Source organism: Gossypium hirsutum, chromosome A06 (assembly GCF_007990345.1).
Source record: "Gossypium hirsutum isolate 1008001.06 chromosome A06, Gossypium_hirsutum_v2.1, whole genome shotgun sequence".
In the NCBI taxonomy this organism is placed as follows: Eukaryota; Viridiplantae; Streptophyta; class Magnoliopsida; order Malvales; family Malvaceae; genus Gossypium; species Gossypium hirsutum.
Window position 1 is genome coordinate 10,555,066 of NC_053429.1, and position 21,721 is coordinate 10,576,786.

General features: G+C 33.9%; 1 protein-coding gene across 11 annotated transcripts; it reads left to right on the plus strand.

Annotated features, from left to right (window-relative positions):
• The first annotated feature begins 305 nt into the window (after positions 1–305).
• On the plus strand, positions 306–9,765 carry LOC107962610 (CBL-interacting serine/threonine-protein kinase 24-like). Of its 11 annotated transcripts, none has more exons than XM_041114691.1 (16): positions 306–555; positions 820–1,027; positions 2,206–2,268; positions 2,352–2,423; positions 2,567–2,674; positions 2,771–2,845; positions 2,929–2,985; positions 3,967–4,092; positions 6,289–6,390; positions 6,929–7,048; positions 7,258–7,377; positions 7,791–7,907; positions 8,449–8,505; positions 8,613–8,687; positions 8,888–8,916; positions 9,358–9,387. In XM_041114691.1, exons 2-15 carry the CDS (start codon positions 863–865, stop codon positions 8,903–8,905), a joined length of 1,275 nt encoding a protein of 424 aa, XP_040970625.1. In that variant the 5' UTR covers positions 306–555; positions 820–862; the 3' UTR covers positions 8,906–8,916; positions 9,358–9,387.
• The last annotated feature ends 11,956 nt before the right edge of the window (positions 9,766–21,721 follow it).

Sequence of the window (21,721 nt, forward strand, 5' to 3'; positions counted from 1 at the left end):
AAATTTTCTAAAAAGCTTAAATTCTAAACAAATGAATTTTTTAAATTTTATGAAATTTAATATTTTTAAAGTTTCACATACTTATAATTTTTAAAAGTATATATATTTTTTGAAATTTGTAAATAATTTTTTTTAGTTTTTTATAAGTTTTAAGATTTTTATGGGATTTTTAATAAATTTTTAAATAACTCTTCACTCTTTTTGACTTGTGGTAGCGTGTAATTAATTGATTTAAATTTTTGTTAACGGAAAATCAAATTGGGGTAATGAGCTATAAAGAAAAAGAAGGGGCCAAAGTACGGGTAGCAAAGTAATAGTTTAGCTATAGCACAGCGGCTAAATAATTATTAAGCAAAAGAAAAATAAAAAGAGCTTTTGGTTTATGTTTGCTTTACCTGGTTTGATGAACCATCAATTTACTGCCAAAGCTAACGCGAAGCCCTCGTCGAACCTCCGGCTATCTTCATTTTCTTTTTCATTTGAAGGCGAAAAGTTTTCTGGGCGATAAGTTTTTCGCCCGAATATTCGTCTAATTATTGGCAACTTCTCTTCTAGGTTTGCCTTGTTTTAGTATGTTTTAATTCATTTATTCTAATCTCGATTTACGGTTTATTTTTCTCTCTTCAAATTTCTTGTTTTTCTCAGTAAACTTATAAACTTGCGATTTTTTTTTCCCCTCAAGTTTCTCAGCAGCCAAACAGAGATTGCCTACAATTTTTAGTAATAATTATTAAATTTATTAGTCCAATTTGTGTGGTGTAGTCAACGCAGCATGGAGAGTAAGCTCTCAAATTTTAATTTTCTCTTTTTTGGGTTCAGGTGTTTCTTTTTCTTTTTGGTATGAGATGATCGTTGAATAACGATGAGGAAGAAAACAAGAACAGTAGGAAAGTATGAGGTTGGACGAACAATTGGGCAAGGAACATTCGCCAAAGTTAAGTTTGCGCGGAATTCAGTCAGTGGAGAGAGCGTGGCCTTGAAAGTTTTGCCCAAAGCCACCATTCTTAAGCATAGAATGGTTGATCAGGTGTTTATTTAATTCTTTTTTTTTAAGAAAAAACAAAGACAGACCCTGTAACGGCCTTTGACTTTAGAATTTGTAGTTCTTATTCAATGCTAAGTAGTTGCAAATCATTATTCTCTTATCTTGTTCAAAGTTACTGAATTCACTGTTTAAAAAAAGCTCTATTAATGCCTCTGCCTTTTGATTGTTTGGTTGAAAAATCATGTGTGGCCTATTTTGCGTGCTCTGCTTGAATTATGGTTGGTATTTGGTAAGATTATTGCTGGTATTATAAGTTATCCTTGAGAAAGCTCTGTTGTGTAGAATTAAAGTAGCAAGTTCACCACAAAGTCTAATGGAAAATTCTCTGAAGTGAATGGTGATTATAATGATTTTCAAGTCAGCATGAGCCCTCTGATTCTTGGATGTTAACTGCGTGAGGAAGTAATTTATGTTGAAGTTTCACTTAATGGTACTTCCACATTGGAAGAGCATAATTTGCTGCAACTTATAGAATGGGTATTTGAAGTCCTCTATTCTTGATTACAAAAATATCTTTATATTCATGCAGTTTATAATTTTCCGTATCCAGAGAAATACCTTGCTTTCTTCCAATTGCTTTTTTTTTATAATGTCTTCTACTCTAGTGTCTGTGTCCTTGCCATTTCTCAATGTACTTTCTTTTTGGTCCCTTGGACCTGTTCAAAGGACACTGTTTTAACACAAGATTGTTAATGAAATTCTTTAGCTGGGGAGGATGCTAGTTGAGGGACAATCTTAGCATCTATTTTTGTGTTGGTTTTTGAATTTTTTTGGTGAAAAACTAGATCACATCACTTGTCTGAAATCAAGTAACTAAAGATTTCTGGAGACCATCTTTTCCTTTTAAAATTTGATAGTCTAATATAAATCCAACATCATATTGTTATACACTGCAAGTGTTTAGGACTAGAGAAACCTGCTGCATGCTGCATATCTGGGGGTACATGTATAGTTGAATTCATACTTCCTTGGTCTTTCAAATCTAATCCTAAGGATTTTTAACCCTTTAGCAGCAAAATATTTGAGAGCTACTAGAGCTGTGAAATTGTCCTAACTTTTTGCTTACTACCTTGATTTATGAATATCTTCGTCTATGGTTACTATGGTAATTAGTTGACTAACCCTTCCTCGGGCTGTTTTCTTTTTCCCATTGGCTTCAGATTAAAAGAGAGATATCGATAATGAAGATTGTTAGACATCCTAACATAGTTAGGTTGCATGAGGTATGTTTATACATTCCATTATGTACATCATCCATTGATATTCCTGTTTAAATTGTTGAAAGTTACCTTGTATTGTTTTCTAGGTTCTGGCAAGTAGGACAAAAATATATATTATTCTTGAGTTTATAAGTGGAGGAGAACTCTTTGATAAAATTGTAAGGCATCTCCTGTCTCTCAAGTATTTGCATATTTTTTATTTGAACTTTTTCTCCATAATAATTTATTTTTGCCTTTTCTCTTTTTTTTGTTTGGTTTTCCCCCTAAGAAAAACATTTATCTCCTTTAACTCTTTCTTTAGGTTCACTGTGGAAGACTTCCTGAGAATGAATGTAGGCGATACTTTCAACAGCTTATTGACGCTGTTGCTCATTGTCACAGTAAGGGTGTATACCACAGAGACCTAAAGGTGCTATGTTTTGATTCAACATCTTTGAACAGCACTGATTTCATGATTCCATCTTTAATCCTGACTAACTTCTTCTTTTCCTCTATAATTTTGTAGCCTGAAAATCTTCTTCTTGACTCCTATGGAGATTTGAAGGTTTCTGACTTTGGGCTGAGTGCATTGCTACAGCAAGTGAGTATATTGACTTCTAGTTAGGTATTAAACAGCAGAGAGCTTTTACTTATAATTATTCCTTTTCTCTCTCTGCACATGAGCAGGGGGTCGGACTTCTCCACACGACATGTGGAACCCCGAATTATGTTGCACCTGAGGTACATTCCTTCAACCAACTTGAAGATCATGCAGCAAGTTTGTCTTATATTCTACCATGCTTTGCAACTGTTTTGAATTCCAAAACATAGGTCTTAATTGTTGTCTACTCCGGCCTCTTACATTCTGAACTACTGGGCATTGGAAATTGCTTACATTGATTTTATCCTCTACAATGGGTTTTTCTAAGTCAATGCCACTAAATAATGTCACAAATTATGAATTAAATGCCAACACAATTGCCAATAGTCTTGTCATGCAGAAGACAAGTAGAAGCCAATTTACCCAAGTCATATATGTCTCCTCAGATTTAATCCTGAAAGTCCTCTTACATGTGCGTCTGCAACTGTTTTAGCAACTGATCATCTACTTTGTTGCTTTTTTTTTCTCTATCAAATACCCATCCATTCATTGGTCAACTATGCCTTTTATAAGTTATCTCAAGTGCTGAGTCAATAAAGATATAGAAATCAGCATCACATTACAAGTGCTACGACTGGGCAGAGACTAAATAAGATCCTAAAATACTGTAATCCTTAGTTTATGATGTTTTCTGGGAATTTTTCCTTTATTTTTTGGTTGAAGTGGGGAGAGGGGGAGGGGGTTGCTTCAAATGCCTACGGTAGCAGGGATGTTACTGCTGAATTCAATTAAAGAATGGCAACCAAGGAAACTTGGGTAAGGCTTTCAGGCTTTTTCTTGATAAGCACTTGCCTAATAAGTTCTTCTCTCTTAGTGACTTTCTATATTTTACCTTTAATTTCTTAACTATCTTTGGCGGTGATAGTTGACTTTTTTCTTTTTCATTTTGTCACTTAACTATTCTGGTAGTTTCTTAGTTGCTTAGATGCTAGAGATAGTTATGGCTGTAAATTGTAATCAATTTTTTGTTTAGACCTGCATCAGTGCATTAAAGGACATGCATAATTTTAGGTTTTTTTTTTATGTAGTTGAAGTACTGAAGGTAAACCACTGCTCTTCAGGTGCTCAGCAACCAGGGTTATGATGGTGCAGCTGCTGATATATGGTCCTGCGGAGTCATTCTCTTTTTTATTATGGCTGGATATCTCCCATTTTACGAGATAGACATACCAACACTGTACAAAAAGGTTAGAAAACATCAATGTTTCTGATATGGACACTTGCAATAGGAGTTTTTAGTTTTATTTATTTATTTATTATATCAGGTTTTACTAAGAGTTTTAGTTTTACTATATTAGGTTTTTGTTTCCTTCATAAACTCTAAGTTAGGAATTCTATTTTATGTCAATTAGGACTCTTTCATTTGTTATTAGCAGTCTATAAAAGGCTGCCAATATGAAATAAAGAGGTAAGCAATTATTCTATCAAAAGAAACGTTATTTTGAGAGGGGGTTCAGTCAAGGACGAATCTGCCTTTTTGAGTAACCATAGGTCGAAGCAAGAATTCTTTCTCGTCTAGACCTGTGACTAGATCTTACGCCAAGGCGCATAACAACTTGGTATCGGAGCCAGCTGTCATGGGTGACGAAAAAACTTTGACAGCCAAGCTGGAGGCATTCATGGAACAAATGGCTACAAGGCAACAAGCATTAGAGGAGCAGGTGGCGATGTTATCTCTTTCGGTTCAAAAGACAACGAAAGGGGATTCAGAAAAAAATAATGAAGAACAAGGCAGCAATGGAGGCAAGAAAAGAAATTCAGATTCGCAACACGGTGGGGCCATGGTGCCACGATACTCTAAGATGGAATTTCCCACTTGGGGTTGGAGATCCTTTAGGATGGTTAAAAAGATGCAAAAATTTTTTTGGCAATCAACGGACCAACGAAGAAGACAAAGTCGACCTAGCTTCATTCCATCTTTTAAGAGAGGCACAATTATGGTTTGATCAAATCGAAAAAGAGGAGGCAAATCTGGATTGGGAACGCTTCAGAGAGTGTTGTCATATCAGGTTTGGGCCACCTATGAGTAATAACCCTTGGGGAACTAGCAAACTTGAGACAAACTGGGACGGTAGAAGAATATCAACGCCAATTTCAATCACTACTTGCTAGGACTACTGATCTTAAACCTCGACAACAAGTAAACCTTTTCACTGCTGGATTGGTAGGGGAACTTAGAATTGATATTGAGATGCAACAACTGGGAAACCTTGGAGTTGCAATGAATATGGCTCGAGCTTTGGAACGTAAACAAAAAGTTTCTTCCAAGATGTTATCTCAAACCAATCTAAACTGGTCAACTTCCCAAAACACTGACAGCAATTCAATCATTCCAACAACTCAGAACATTGCAAAGGGAGGGGGACAAACAATAGAACCAACAGGGAACAACGGCAAAATAGGTTCTTCTGCACCATTTATTAAGAGATTGACACGGATAGAAATGGCGGAAAGAAGGGCTAAAGGGTTGTGTTATAATTGTGACGAGTCTTATTCCATGGGACACAAATGTAAAAGGTTATTTTGGATAGAAGTACCAGATGTTGAAGGCAAGCAAGATGATGATGAGATAGATGATTTTGGATAAGTTCTGAAGTTTATTTTGAATTTGAGCATGAGGACAAGCTCAATTCCGAGAAGGGGAGTAATGATATGGACACTTTAATTGCAATAGGAGTTTTTAGTTTTATTTATTTATTTATTATATCAGGTTTTACTAAGAGTTTTAGTTTTACTATATTAGGTTTTTGTTTCCTTCATAAACTCTAAGGTAGGAATTCTATTTTATGTCAATTAGGACTCTTTCATTTGTTATTAACAGTCTATAAAAGGCTGCCAATATGAAATAAAGAGGTAAGCAATTATTCTATCAAAAGAAATGTTATTTTGAGAGGGGGTTCAGTCAAGGACGAATCTGCTTTTTTGAGTAACCATAGGTCGAAGCAAGAATTTTTTCTCGTCTAGACCTGTGACTAGATCTTACGCCAAGGCGCATAACAGTTTCATGATTGACAATTAATATATTATTAATTTGCAAACTGTTCATTCTTTACGAGTGAATAATTTTCCAATATATGCAGACACTGACTGCTATTGAGCTTTTTGTTTACAGTTATGCTGCAAGGTGCCTTAGGTTCCTATTTTGTTGCTTCTTATGTTATAATTTTCTTTGGCAGACTTGTGTCCTGTGCTGAAACTGAAATTCATGCCTTTGCATAAATAACAATGGAGACTGCAAACCCAAGTATTTAAAATTTGTCACTCTTGTAAACCCTTCCCATTAATATGTCTTGCTTAGTGGAACCACCTTTGTTGAACTTAATGCGTACATGTAAGCATTTAGTAAGTGCATTGATATAACTGTGAAACTAACTGTTTCTCTGTTCAACGTGCAGATTAGTGCTGGTCAATTTTCTTCTCCATTTTGGTTTTCTCCAGAAGCAAATTCATTAATAAAGAAGATCCTTGATCCCAATCCTAAAACTGTTGAGTATATTCAGCTTACTTTTTGAGTTCTAAGCTTTATCATTTGAATGACATCATTATACATCATATGAATTGCATTATCCTGTATCTCCATCTCCATGACTACCAAACTTTTTGAAAGCCTAAACAACTAAATGTATTGGCTTTGACTTCTGATCAGAGTGCTTTAGTGCCTTTACTCTGGGGTCTGGTGGATGCATGGCATATTGAAGAATCCAACAATCACGATTCAGGATCCTCCAGAAAAAAATCACTGAGCTTCCATGATCAAATGGATAGACCAAGGACTTTTTTTTTTTTTTAAAAAATCAGTTAGTTCAGGCATTAGAATCAAAGAATGAAATTTCATTACATCTGGTCTTAATAAAGCTTATTTCTAAAAAGCTCCATCATTTCACTTTGTGACTATTTTTCTCAAACTTATCGATGTGATGGTAGGCACTAGTTGGACTGATCAAGGTGAATGATACAATGTTAAGTCTTGTTCTTATGCTTGTTTCTCCATAATTTCTCCAACTGGTTCCCCTGTTACTGCAGCGTATACAAATCGAGGGAATTAAAAAGCATCCCTGGTTTAAGAAGAATTACTTGCCTGTGAAACCTAGTGAAGAAGAAGTAAATTTGGATGATGTACGTGCAGTTTTTGATGACATTGAGGTGAGGAATTCATTTGTTTCATTGTTCATCTCCTTGACTAACAGATCTTCTGATGCCAGCTTTACAGAATTTTCATTTTTGTTATGTGTCCATTAAGGGATATTAGAGTTCAGCATGTTAAACAAAGCCTGATTCCATGAGAGCCTGGTTCTCTGGATTTTTATTCTTTCTATATTTATCTTTGCTGAATAATCAGTATTATTTTACAGGACCAGTATGTGTCTGAGCAGTCTGTAGCCAAAGAGGGAGGCCCCTTGATGATGAATGCATTTGAGATGATCACACTATCACAGGGCTTGAATCTGTCATCATTGTTTGACAGGCAACAGGTAGAGCAATACAAGTCAGTGTTTTCTGTAGCCATATAAAATTGCTTCCTTGTTGATTTCCTAATTTGTCATTCAACTGTTCATATTGTTGTGGTTTCAGAAGTTAGCATTACTAAAATTTGATCTCTTGCGTCATTTTACTTCACTCCAATGTATCTCTCTTTTGATTATGGTTTATTGGTTGGTTGTAGCTGATATGGTTGCTGCAAGTTATTCTTGCTTAAAATATGAAAAGCGTATAGAGTTGCTATATCTTGCATTCAGTCAATGAGAAAGGGTAGATGAGGTTGAACATATCATCTCATTTTAATCAATGCTTCTCTGTGATGTTTGCTGATAATTTACATTGAGAGAATGAGATGTTTATACCAATTTAATGCTTGTGTACAAGTTATTGACCAAGGCTTTGGCAGGATTACGTAAAACGGCAAACTCGCTTTGTATCTCGCAAACCACCAAGAGATATAATCTCAAGTGTTGAAGCTGTTGCGGAATCAATGGGTCTCAAGGTTCATACAAGAAATTACAAGGTTTGACTTGTAAACATATCTTCATTGACAAATTGCAGGTTACTGTTCCATAGAGTTATGCTTTAGAGACTTTTCCACAAAATGAAGTAATTTTATCTTTTTATGTAAAAAGTTCTCCCCATTTTATCATTTTCTTCTCTTCCAAAGAAGACAAAAAGGGGCATGCTAACATGATAGTAAGAAACCCTTGAAATGGCTCCTCTATAGCAGACACTTATCCAATATTGATTTTGGTTACTTCTCAAAGACACTCTCAGAAGTAATTCTTTTAATTTAGACCAGAGGCTTAAGATGTGCATTCATGCATAATGTATTCATTCACTTTTCCTAATAATAGTATGTATGGAAAGGTTTAATGAGGAATGACAGTGTCTAGGTTAACTATGTCTCTCAATTGCTAGCAATGCAAGTAATAATTGGGGTCACTCTGTTGTTTGATTGGGAGATTGTGTTTGATATTGCTAAAGACATCTGCGTCAGTTATACTATATTAATATCATTTCGTTTTCCTTTAAGTTTGTTCTAATTCTTCTGACCTCAGACAAGACTTGAGCGAATATCTGCAAATAAGGTTGGGGAATTCGCAGTTGTCCTGGAGGTAAATGCATAGAAATTTTCTATCATTTGGTAGTTAATATATTTTTACATTGACTGGTGAATTGTAATATGACATGTTTTGAAGTTAGTTTTATAAATCTTATATAGGTTTTTGAAGTTGCACCATCCCTGTTCATGGCAGATGTTAGAAAAGCATCTGGAGATACCCTTGAATATCACAAGGTTGGTTATATGTGTCTTGATTCTCATATTTTATACACCTTTATGCTAAACTTGTATTGTCATGGTGTTATTCTTAGTTTTCTCTAACCTTCACATTGATTATTGGTTACATGCAACACAAATTGAAACTAAATTAAAGATAGAACAGAGATTTCTTGTTATTCTAACAAGTATGCACTAATGTTTTTGGTGCTGCGTAGTTGGTTCTCTCAAATTGATCCTCTGAAAGGTACAATTCAACCATTTTTGGCTTGTTATTCTAACGAGGAATTAAATTTTCACTATGCTCTAGTAGCTAAATATGTGCATTTTTGTTTTCTTAATTGTCTTTCCTTTTGGTTCCAACTTGTACCTTGCACCATTTATGCAAAGTGCTATTGATCTTCTTTGCATGAGACTAAAACATCTCTTTCTAACCTTTCTCTAGCTGTTTTATTCACTAATGGCGAACTTCTTATTGTGGATTAGTTTCTAGTATTATTTCTCTAGTTTCTATCGCATGATACAGTATGCAAATGCCTAGTCTTATTTCTTAGCTGCCAATCTGTGGCCTGGCTTTATAGTTTTGAATTCTAATGCTTTTAGCTCGTCCATGTTTGATATCTGAGTCTCACTAAGTTTTCTATGAGTGCCTATCAGCACTGTTTGATATACTAATGTTTCCTTGTAGCAGTTCTACAAGAACTTCTGCACTAAACTGGAAAATATCATCTGGAAGCCTACAGAGGATGTTGCAAATCCGAGTGTTCTTAGATCATTGACTTGCTGACCCTTTTCAATAAGATCGGCCAAAGGAAGCTATTCTCTGCTAAAGCTTCACCTATAAAATTGTGTCAGCTGTATTTGTATCATGTACCAGGTTTATGGACCATGGATTCCTTGCTTGCAAGATGCAGGATCAAGAGAATTTGTTAATCCATGTTAATATATAGATTTTGTCCTCTTCTCTTCTTCCTTTCCCCTTCCCATAGAAGGACCCATGTCTTTTAGATCCTTTTGTGCCAAATGATAGCCTGTTAATGCCATAAGAAAAATTCAACTGCAACAATAAGTATTTTGTTATAAGCTCTATCTACAGGCCAAAAATGGAGTCTTTGTGTTCTTCACTCGGATTTTCAGTTTTCACTGTTAATTAATATTGACGGCGCTTCACTGTTTGTCAAAGCCAACAATACTGCCTATACACAAAAGTATGCTGGTTTCTTCTTAGTAATCTAAGACTTCTTAATTTAAACTTTTTAAAGTCAATCATATATCATGCTAGTTTGCTAGCCGTACGACGCATAGATTAATTTTATTTATTTAAATATATAGTATTAATTTAGTTCAAATATAAATCATAATTTTATTTTTTTGTAATTAAGATGTACGTGAACTGAAAATTAGAAATTTATAAAAAATATTTAAAGTTTGAGAATGGTTCTAAATATAATTTAAATATCGTTTAATAAAATTCCATTCATATGTTTAGTTAATATATGGAATAACTATTTTAAAATTATAATTAAAAAAAACAATAATTATCATTTTTTTTAATCAATCTTTTAAGATGAGGTATGAAAGCTTTAATGATACGCACTAAATACCAAGAAGTGTTAGTAGTGGTATGGCATATTACACTCTCAAAGAAAAAACATAGGTCAAACTTTGGAGACAACATTGTTGGAGGGATAACCACAAATTTTAAACATGAACCGTAAAACAGACATGAAAAAAAAAACCTATAGGCACTAAATACAAAAATTGAATATTTATTTTTTCTATTTAAATATATATAAATATAAATACTTAAAAAATTACACAAAAATATACATGCTATAAGAAAGTTGAAATAAAAAAATGTTTGTAAATTGAAGCTCAACTCATAAATGCTTAACTCAAAATATATTACCTTTTTTTTTTGGTGACATCAAAATATATTACTTTTATACTAACTTAATAGTAAGTTTGTGTTGTTACCAAATTTGACCATATCTTTTATCTCTACCACCTAATTTCTTTCTTTTTTAAAAGATGTAACCTCTAATTTAACGCCTAAAAAGTAAGTAGAGAAATGCTAAAGTAGATAATGAAAATATAATAAGAAAATAGTTTTAAATATAAAAGTAAAACATGCACATAATCAAACTATTATAGTTGAATTGGATAATTTTATTTTTTAAAGTTTTAATATATTTTTAATTTTTTTAATTATTAAATAGCAAAAGTAGATAATGAAATTTGATTTTAAATTTTAAAATTTAATAACTTAAATGTATGGTTTTAAATATTTAATTATTGGATAAATTTGTTTTATAATAACCATTCAGAAAAGTAATAATGATATTTATAATATATTCAATGAGTTATTAGATCTATTAAAGAGAATAAAAAGAGAAAAAATATAAAATATTTATTAGTTTAAATTTGAAATTGTCAAATTAACTCTATTTACTCTTATTAGTAGCTATATATATATGTATGTATTATTATATTATTATACAAATTTGTTCTTCATTTTGAGAAAGAAAATGAATTATTTCAAATTCATATTAAGATTGTATGGGTAAATTACTTTACTAAGTAAAAATAAAATAAAATTATAGAGACTAATACTCCTATTAACTCTTAATAGTTCTCAAATTAATTAGTTTTATATAGTAAAAGTACCACAAAATCTCCTTGTCTATATTTTGGTGTACATTTTAGTCTCTCAACTAAAAAGATAGGCAAATTAATCTCTGTAATTTAGATGAGGGAGCAAAATAACTCTTCCGTTAAAATTTGGAGTTTATAAAAATTTTGGGTAACACCTTATTATCCTTTCCCCGAGCTTCCTTCAATGCCCTTTTCTCTTCATCAATCAAAATCACTTCAACAGTTTCATTTTCGACCATGGCATATCTTTCTTCAACAATGTCCCAACAATCTTGAGAGCCGAGCAAAACTTTTATTTAGATACTTCAATTATCATAGTTTATCTTGGTTAATTTTGAGATTTGTAGTTGAATCGTGTGTATTATCTTGAAATGGATATGAACATGGTTTTGATACAACTTGTTGGAAACATAATTAACACTTAAAGTCGAAATAATTTTATTGCTCCAAAAAAATAACTCAAATTTTTATATATTTTTATTACTAGCTATAGTATTGCTCTCGACACTCTCACCCACTTATGCTTCTTTCGCTTATGTACGTGATGCCTATTTATAGCCTTACTTAAACTGACTTAGTAGGCTGGTAGCAAGTTTAAGAAGCTTCCAGCAAATCCATGCTTATCGATACATGATAAGCTCCATAGTTTTACTTCTCTTTTATTCTTATCTATTTTTTTGAATCTTCAAGAACATTGTGGACTTTCAAGTCATGCTTAGCCGACCTTGATAGTTAGTTTGACTTCTAACAATACTGGGTTGCACCAAGACCTTGAGAAGAGAGGAACTATAAGATCCACCACCAGGACTATGCTAAGTTGCATGAACAACAATAGGTAGCTTGAGTGCTTCAGTTTGTTGTCTCAACATCAAGAATAGAGACCACACCTTGCAGTGGAAACGACTCTTTGATGGCAATGATCACAGCCATAAATGGATCATACTCAGATGGAAGGCCATTGAGAATGGTGGTTATGTGTTCCACCTTAGAAATCGGCTACCACAAGCGACCAAAGTGTCACATTCATTCTTGAAACAAACTTTCTCAGAACCAAATTTCTCTTGCGCATTGCCCTTAGTTTGCTATGAAGGTTCACGATTTTGTTGTGGATGGAGTTGAAAAAGCCTCAACAGTGTACTCCAAATAGCTTTAGAGGTGTTAGATGCAGCCAATTGGGATAAAATATGAGGACTTACCGTCAACAATAACCAGGATGCTAAACCGCAGTCTTGCTGAATATGATTTGCATATGCTTTATTTCCCACTTTTTCACGATCAACATTTGGCACCATTTTTGCCGAAACAACAATAGAATCATCAAGATAGCCTTCGCACCATGATTAAGACTTGTTGTTTCCACAGCAGAAAATTTCCTTCATCAAGACTGCCATTCACTCATATGTTGTGTTAGAAATTGCCATCCATGCAACAACTCTCTCACTTGATGAGATGGAGAAGTGCAAGTCAAAGTGGTAAACAATCCAAGTACAAGCCAAAATGGTGGACAAACAGTCTAGAGTGCAAGCCAAAATGGCGGATAGTCCAAATGAAAGCCAAACTAGCGGACAGTACTCTAACTGCGAACTATTGCGAAACTTTTGATACAAGCTAACAAGTTGTCAATTTGTTTAAAAAAGCTGTCAGATTATTTTATTTATCTTTAATTTGATAGGTTAATGTAATAGGTGCTTATTAGATAGAAATCAACCAATGAGTGATCTCATGTGCCTAAACATGCCAACTTGTCAAATTGCATTTGGTAAAATTTTCCTATTCAAGTGTATACTTTGTATGTAACATATGATTTGGAATGAAAAAAAAAAAGAGCAAGTCAATTTTAATTGCTAAAATTGATCTGTCCATCTTTTCTTTCTTAAATAAAAAACCAACAACTTGTATCTAGAGTCAGTTATCTTTGAGGGCATTTGATTTGGTAAGAAAGAAGGAACAACCCCTATTGTCTTGTTATTTTTTGCTAAAATGTCTTCAGCTAGTTTTACACCTCCTCTACCACTAGTCATTAATGGTGAAAACTACCATATTTAGATAATCAACATACATATAAGCTTATGACTTATAGGAGGTTGTGAATGCGGATGTAGAGCCACCACCGTTAAGAGCCAACTCGACAATAACACAGATTAGGCAGCTGTAACGGCCCAAATTTCAGTGATATCGGAACAGTGATTTGAAATCACTAAATCTGACATGTGAGTTTAGATATTAGTAAGTAAATGTTAAGTGTGGTTTTAGAAATAATTTTGAATTAGTGAAATTATGAATTAAAGGAAGTTGTAGATAAAATAGGATAAAAATGAGATATCGAGACCTCGAATTCATAAACCGAGCCATAAATATTTTCAGAAATATTTATGGAGTGTTAATAAGTTAGTATTAAAGTTTCGTCAATAAATTTTAAGGTTTCGGTAGTTAATTGGGAAAAAAGGACTAAATTTGAATTAAGTGCAAAATTGTGAGATGTGATTAAATAACTCTAGTAATAATTAAAGGAAGACTAAATAGGCAATTAAACACCTATTATTGGCTGGAGGGCATGTGTGTGCAGGAAAAATAAAAATCAAGTGTGAACAAGGGGCAAAATTAGAAATAGGGTAAAAATTTAATAGTAAAATATGATGTAGTTGGTAAATCTAGAGAGTTCAACATTTTTCTTCATCTTCATCAGCTAAAAACAGCATTAGAGAGCTTTTAAGAAGCTGGTTTTTATATTCTACAGCATGTAAGTTCAACTCTTGATTATTTCATGTAATTTTTGTATTTTTAAGAATTTTACAACTAGGTCCACTTGTTTAATTCATTAGTTTTTGATTTCATGGGTAATTTTGAAAGTTCCCATGAATAACTGCTGAAATTTTATGATGATTTATAATGGAATTGAAGTTTTAATTTTATTATATGATAATTTTATGAAGAGATTTTCATAGAAATTAATTTTAGGATCTAATTGTGAAAGTTGTTGAAATTAGGGTTTTGTGTTGAAGCTTGGAATGTCAAAGACTGTGAAGTAGTTTGTAGTGCTTAGATAAAATGATATTTGAAAGGAATTAGTTTAATTGATGAATAAATTGAACAGGGACTAAATTGTAAAAACTAAAAAGTTTAGGGTAATAGTGTAATTTCAAAAATTTAAGGGCATAAGTTGTGAAATAGAATAGAATCGAAATAGATGCTAATGAAGGAATGATTTTATAATTATAAATCAAGAAAACAAAGTGAATCGTGGAAAGGAGAAAATTCAAGAATAGTCCCTAAATTTCTATGACTTTTGCAAATTAGCCCAGGTAAGTTCATATGGCAAAGTTCAATGTTTGATATGAAAATATTATGATTGTTAAAGTATTTTATTGTAGATGAATATTATCAAATTGTATTAATTACTAAATAATGTGCAACTGAAAGTACAAATTAGTTGGAACAATGGATTTGAGTGCTTTCATTCTGTGACTATGATGAATCGATGGAAAAGATGAGATATGTGCGCCCGTTTAAGACCATAGTTGGGCTATAGCATCGGTGCAATGTGATATGTGTTTTCGTATAATACCATAGCTGGGCTATGGCATCGGTGTGACATGATAATGTGATTCCGTATAAGACCATATCTGGGATATGGCATCGGTGTGTGATGTGATCCGTGTAAGACCATAGCACGGCTATGGCTTCGGTGTGTGATATGTGAAAATGTCTAAGTCTATAGTTTATTATGGCAATGTGATAATGAAGCACTCAATTCCATTAGTATTCCATAATTTGACAATGGAAATAAATGAGAAAAAGGGGCCCAAAGAAGTTAAATTCGTGAATAGCAACATGAAAATTATTCAAAGGAGTTTAATAATGAATTTGTGATTTATAGGATAAAGTAGTAAAATTAAAAGATATATGATTGTGTACAATGTTCGGTAAGATTTGTGTTTTTATGCCTATGAGCTTACTAAGCTTTTATAAGCTTACTTGTGTATGATATTTGTTTTGTAGATTGACTTATATAGATACGGAGGATCGGATCTACAACAACGATCGCACTATCCAGATTTACTCCGGTAGATTTTGTTAAACAACTTTTTGATTTATATGGCATGTATAAGAGGTGATTTGATAATGTGATTGTATGAATGATTAAGTATGCAAAGTATGTTGAATGTGATGTTTTGTGTTTGAAAATGAAATTTACATGTTTTGACTTGAAATAATTGATTGGTTGGATTCTATTAGTGTATAATTGTGTTTAGGTACAGGAATTAGATAAATGAATGTTATTTGATCAAGATTTATAAGTCAATGTTTTGGGCATGAACTAGGTGTGTTTGATATGTTAAAATAGCTTAAAAATGGTGAGAAATCAGGTTTTCACACGGCCAAGTCACATGGGCGTGTGCCCAGGCCGTGTGGCAAAGTTAGAATCGCCCATATGCTAGTCCCACGATTGTGTGAGCAAGACAGATCTGCCTACGGGCTGGCCCCACGGCTATGGGAGCCCCACGGGCAAGCCACACGGGCGTGTGCCCCTATTTTCAGGAAAAAGTTTCCAAAGTTTCCGGTTTAGTCCCAAATCACTTCCTAAACATATTTTGGGCCTTGTAGGTCTATATTAGGGACTTAAAGATAAAATTTGAGAAATTTTAAATTGAATTACATATTTATGACTCGATTTTGTGTAGCACCTCGAACCTTGTCTCGGCTTCGGATACGGGTATAAGATGTTACATTTATTGGTATAAGAGCTTTGGTTTAGTAGATTTTCAGAATATGTATGATGTGAAAAGTGTCTAGAATTACATGCCATATAAATCTGTGATAGTGTGACGTGTATGATCCGATCCAATCTTTATTTTTATTATAGATTATCTTCGATTTGAAAAGATGTCAGATAGACCAGAACAAATTGAGTAAGAAGAAGTTAACAGTAGAGTACAAACCTCTGAACAAGGAACAAGTAGTGAAGTTCCAATTTCATTGATGCGAGAACAAGAACTCAAAAATATGATTTATGGATTCATGAATCAGTGGTATAATGAGAATGTGCGAGAAAGAAATCAGACTCAGCAACTTCCTCCCCCTATTTCAACATCGGTAGTACCCCCGGTTGCTTCTTCACCTCCTCCGACAACTGAATCTGGTAAACGTTTTCCATTTGAAAAGCTCAGAAAACATGGGGCTAAAGAATTTTAGGGAAGAACAAATGATGACCCCGTTAAAGCTGAATATTGGCTATAAAGTATAATAAGGGTTTTTAAGCAAATGGCATGCTCACCAGATGATTACTTAATATGTGTTGTGTCATTATTGAAAGAAAAAGCTTATAACTGGTGGGAAACAATAGAAGCTGTTGTACCGGCTGAGAAGATCACTTGAGAATTTTTCCAAAATAAATTTAAGAAGAAATATGTTGGTAGAAGATATCTGGATAAGAAGAAAAGAGAATTTCTCGACTTGCGACAGGGAAACAAGTCAGTGGCTGAATATGAAAGAGAATTTGTTTATTTGAGCAAATATGCATGAGATATTGTACCCACTAAGGAAGAAATGTGTATCAGATTCGAAGAAGGGCTAAATGATGATATCAGAATGATGATAAGGGGCACTGAGATACGGGAATTCATTGTTCTATCAAATCGTTCTCAGAAACTTGAAAAAGTATATAATAGAAAGATGCAATGAGATAGAAGAAGTAAAGAATCTTTCAAAAGGAGTGCATCTAAGTCATTTTCAGCTTTACCAATGAAGAAATCTAAAGAGGAATTTAGTCGAGCCACTTCAGCACCGGAAAGATCGGGAAAGAGTAGACCAAGACAATCTGATTATAAGGCATCTGACAGACCTGCTGTTGGCGTGGGTAGTGTACAAAATACCCAAAGGCCTAAGTGTCAACATTGTGGAAGAAGTCACCCTCGTGAATATAGAAGTAAGTTAGGGGTGATAAACCGTAATTTATACATATTTTTACCCCATGCTTAACGCATTTTATGGATGATTTTCCATTAGAATTGGTGAATTCAATGCTCCTAATGCTTTAATTTCATGTTTTATACTTAGGAGAGCATAAGAGAGCGAAAAGAACAAGAAATGGGCCAAAAACGGAGAAAATGGGCCAAAGTACGAAATTAATACGGCCTGGACCTCTTCACACGGGCAGACCACAAGGGCGTGTCAATTTGGCAGGCTCGAGTATGGTCTGAAGTAATTGCACACGGGTGTGTCACACGGGCGTGTCCCTGCCGAGCCTAAGTTGAGTCCAATTTGGAAAAGGCTAATTTTGAGGGCTCTTAGGTATTCCAAAGCCTATAAATACACCCTAGAGGAGGAAGAAATGAGACATACAGAGAAGAATGGAGGAATTACTCGAAGAAATCCGATTGATCCATCTCAGAAGCCGGAGTCACCATCAAGACTGAAGATCTCCCTTTAATTTCCCTTTAGGAGTTGTGGGTTTTCTTTATGTTTTGTATTCTTTATTATTCTGAGATGTTTTCTTATTTAGTTATAAACTAAAACCCTTAAATATCTAAGGGGAATGAAACCTAAGACGAATATTATTATTATTTCCTGAATTGTATGATAAATATTTAACTTGTTCTTAATTATGTGTTCTTAATTCTTGTTTTGATATCTCAGGATACTGATTCAAGATAAGCTCTTATTCAGAGGAGGAATAGACCCTGTCTAAGAGTACATTTGTCATAATTAAGCGGAGTTGCTGGCGCGCCTAGACATAGGGTGATAAGATTTTTCCAGATTAGGGTGAAACCTAATAAAGGGATTCATAGATCGAGTTAATGCAACCCTAGGGTTTTAATTAGAGAAAGGTCTCAATTATTCAACCTAGGGATTAGACGTTATTAGTCTTGAACAGGGATAATAACATAACTTATGGATCTCTACGGAACAAGTTAAATGAATAAATCGTCCGATTCGGAGCCAGAATAACAAGTACAGTCTAGGTGGATTTTTCCTTAGGTATTGTCTTAATTCAATCGATCTTCTCAAAGGCAATTCCCCAATTCTATTCGCTGTGAGTTCTTAGTTTAGATAATTAGTTAGTCAAAACAAAACCTCTTTATTCTTAGGCTAGATAATAAAAAGATAGTCATTACTAGTACTTTTAGTTCCTTTGGGTTCGACAATCCGGTCTTACTAAAATTATACTACTGTTCAATAAGTACACTTGCCTACATCGCGATAGTAATTAGTTTCAAAAACGATTAATTATAAATATTTAAAACCTATCACGAAATAACGCGATCAAGGGGCTTGTTATAAATGTAGGGCCACGGATCACTTTATTCGTGATTGTCCCCAACTAAAAGTAGAAGAAGTGGAACAAAAAGAGAAATAGAAAACTCCTCCTCAAAAAGGAAGACGCTCTGGTCAGTATTGAAGCTACTCGTTCGGGTATGAAAGATACTGCTAATCAATTAGAAGTTAGGGCCCCTGCTCGTACTTATGCCATTCGAGCAAGAGAAGAAGCAACAACTCCGGATGTAATTGCTGGTACTTTCTATCTCTATGATGTTCCTGTATATGCTTTAATAGACCCTAGGTCTACTCATTCGTATATTTGTACTATGTTAGTATCTGAAAAGAATTTAATTATTGAGCCTACTGATTATGATGTACAAGTTACAAATCCGTTAGGTCAAAGTGTTGGTAGTTAATTTAATATGTCATAACTGTCCACTGAAAGTTAAAGGGTGTCATTTTCCCGCTGATTTAATGTTGTTACCCTTTCGGGAATTTGATATTATCTTGGGCACGAACTGGTTAATGAAATATGATGCGGTAGTGAATTGTCGAGAAAAATAAATTAGTTTGAAATGTCAGACAGGAGATATTATTTTGGTTGAGTCTGGAAATTCGGTTAGAATGATTTCATCTATTTCTACTCGAAAATTGTTGAGTAAAGGAAATGAGGCTTATTTAGCCTATATTCTTGATACTCAAAGTTCTGAATCAATGTTAGAGAAATTATCTGTTGTGAATGAATTTATGGATGTATTTCCTGAAGAATTACCAGGTTTACCACCCGATAGAGAGGTTGAGTTTGTGATAGATGTGCTTCGGAGAATAGCTCCCATATCAATGACACCGTATAGAATGGCTCCAGTAGAATTAAAAGAATTGAAGACACAATTGCAAGAGTTGTTGGACAAAGGGTTTATCAGACCTAGTATGTCGCCATGGGGTACACCTGTCTTATTTGTGAAAAAAAAGGACAGTTCATTGAGGCTGTGTATAGTTTACAGACAGTTGAATAAGGCAACGATTAAAAATAAATATCTTTTACCTTGTATTGATGATTTATTCGATCAGATTAAAAATGCTGCGGTGTTTTCGAAGATAGATCTCAGATCTAGGTATTATCAGTTAAAGTTAAAGGAATGTGATGTACCGAAAACAGCTTTTAGAATTCGGTATGGTCACTATGAGTTCTTAGTTATGCCATTCGGTTTGACAAATGCTCCTGCTGTTTTTATGGATTTAATGAATCGAATTTTTCAGTCTTACCTGGATAGATTTGTGGTTGTGTTTATTAATGATATACTGATCTATTCAAGGACAGAATCTGAGCATGCTCAACACTTGAGATTGTACTACAGATTTTGAGGGAAAAACAGTTATATGCAAAATTCAGCAAATGTGAATTCTGGCTTCATGAAGTGGGATCTTGGGTCATATTGTGTCGACAGATGGTATACGAATAGATCCGAGCAAAGTGTCAGCAGTGATTAATCGAAAAATTCCAAAGAATATTACGGAAGTGCGAAGTTTTCTTGGATTAGCTGGTTACTACCGTCGATTTGTGAAGGATTTTTCAATTATTGCTTCATCGATGACCCGGTTACTACAGAAGAATGTTGAATTTTGTATGGTCGAAAAAATGCCAACGAAGTTTTGATCAGTTAAAGAAAAGGTTGATAGAGGCCCTACTGTTGACTCAGCCTGAATCAAGTGTGCCATATGTAGTATATAGTGATGCGTCTCTGATTGGTTTAGGTTGTGTACTGATGCAGTCAGGAAAAGTTGTAGCATATGCTTCTCGACAGTTGAAACCACATGAGAGGAACTACCCTACACATGATCTTGAGCTAGCTGCTATAGTATTTGCTCTAAAAATTTAGAGACACTACCTATATGGGGAGAAATGTTATGTGTATACAGACCATAAAAGTTTGAAATATTTAATATAGTAGGAAGAGCTAAACTTGAGACAGAGGCGATGGTTAGAGCTATTGAAAGATTACGATCTTTCAGAGGCTCATAGTAGCATGTACTCAATTCATCCGGGCAGTACGAAGATGTATTATGATTTGAAGAAAATGTATTGGTGGCCAGGTATGAAGCGAGAAATTTGTGAATTTGTAGCGAAATGCTTAATTTGTCAACAGGTAAAAGCAGAACATCAAGTACGCACGGGTTTGTTACAACCTGTAATGATTCCAGAATGGAAGTAGGAACATGTGACTATGGATTTTGTATCTGGATTGCCTGTGACTCCGAAGAAGAAAGATTCAATTTTGGTGATAGTAGACAGATTAACTAAGTCGGCGCATTTTATTCCCGTCAGAACAGATTTTTCGCTTGAAAAATTAGCGGAATTATATGTGTCAGAAATTGTGAGATTACATGGGGTGCCGACATCAATTATTCCAGATCGAGATCCAAGCTTTACTTCGAGATTTTGGAGTAAACTACAAGAAGCTTTAGGTACCAAATTAAAATTTAGTACAACTTTTCATCCTCAGACTGATGGGTAATGATACGACCACGCCCGAGCGCCCTCCTTGAACAATTCCTTGCAATTCATTGCGAGCTAAATTTGTTTGAATTTCTGCTCGTTACAGCTTGCTTGAGCTTCTTTTTAATTTTCTAGCTTTTGCGTTTAATTAATTAAATAATTTGCATGATATTTTTTGCTCGATGAGCTCGTTTCAGCTCATTTTATTTTGCATTTATTTTGCTAAAATAAATCATTTGATTTGCTGATTAGTTAAATTAGTTAAATTAGTTAAATTAGTTTTAACAATTGATTTGTCTTGTTCCAGCAATTTAATGTGTCTTAGTTTTTATTGGCTAATTAAGTTGTCTAGCTTACAAGGTTTAAATGTGACTTAATTTGCTGGAACTTATTGAGTCTTACTTAAGACAAATTAATTAGACAAATTTATTAGTTGCTGCTAATTAATTTGTCTTAGCCGACTTTTTGACTTAATTAATTGCAGCCGAATTTAATATGTCTTAGTTCCAGCATGTTTTTAGTTTGTCTTGTTCCTTGCATAATTTTTAAATGTGTCTAAATTAATTAATGTGCTGAATTAATTTGTGTGTACAGGTGCAAGCATGGGACGGCATTAATAAAGAGCTGAAGCATTAAAGGA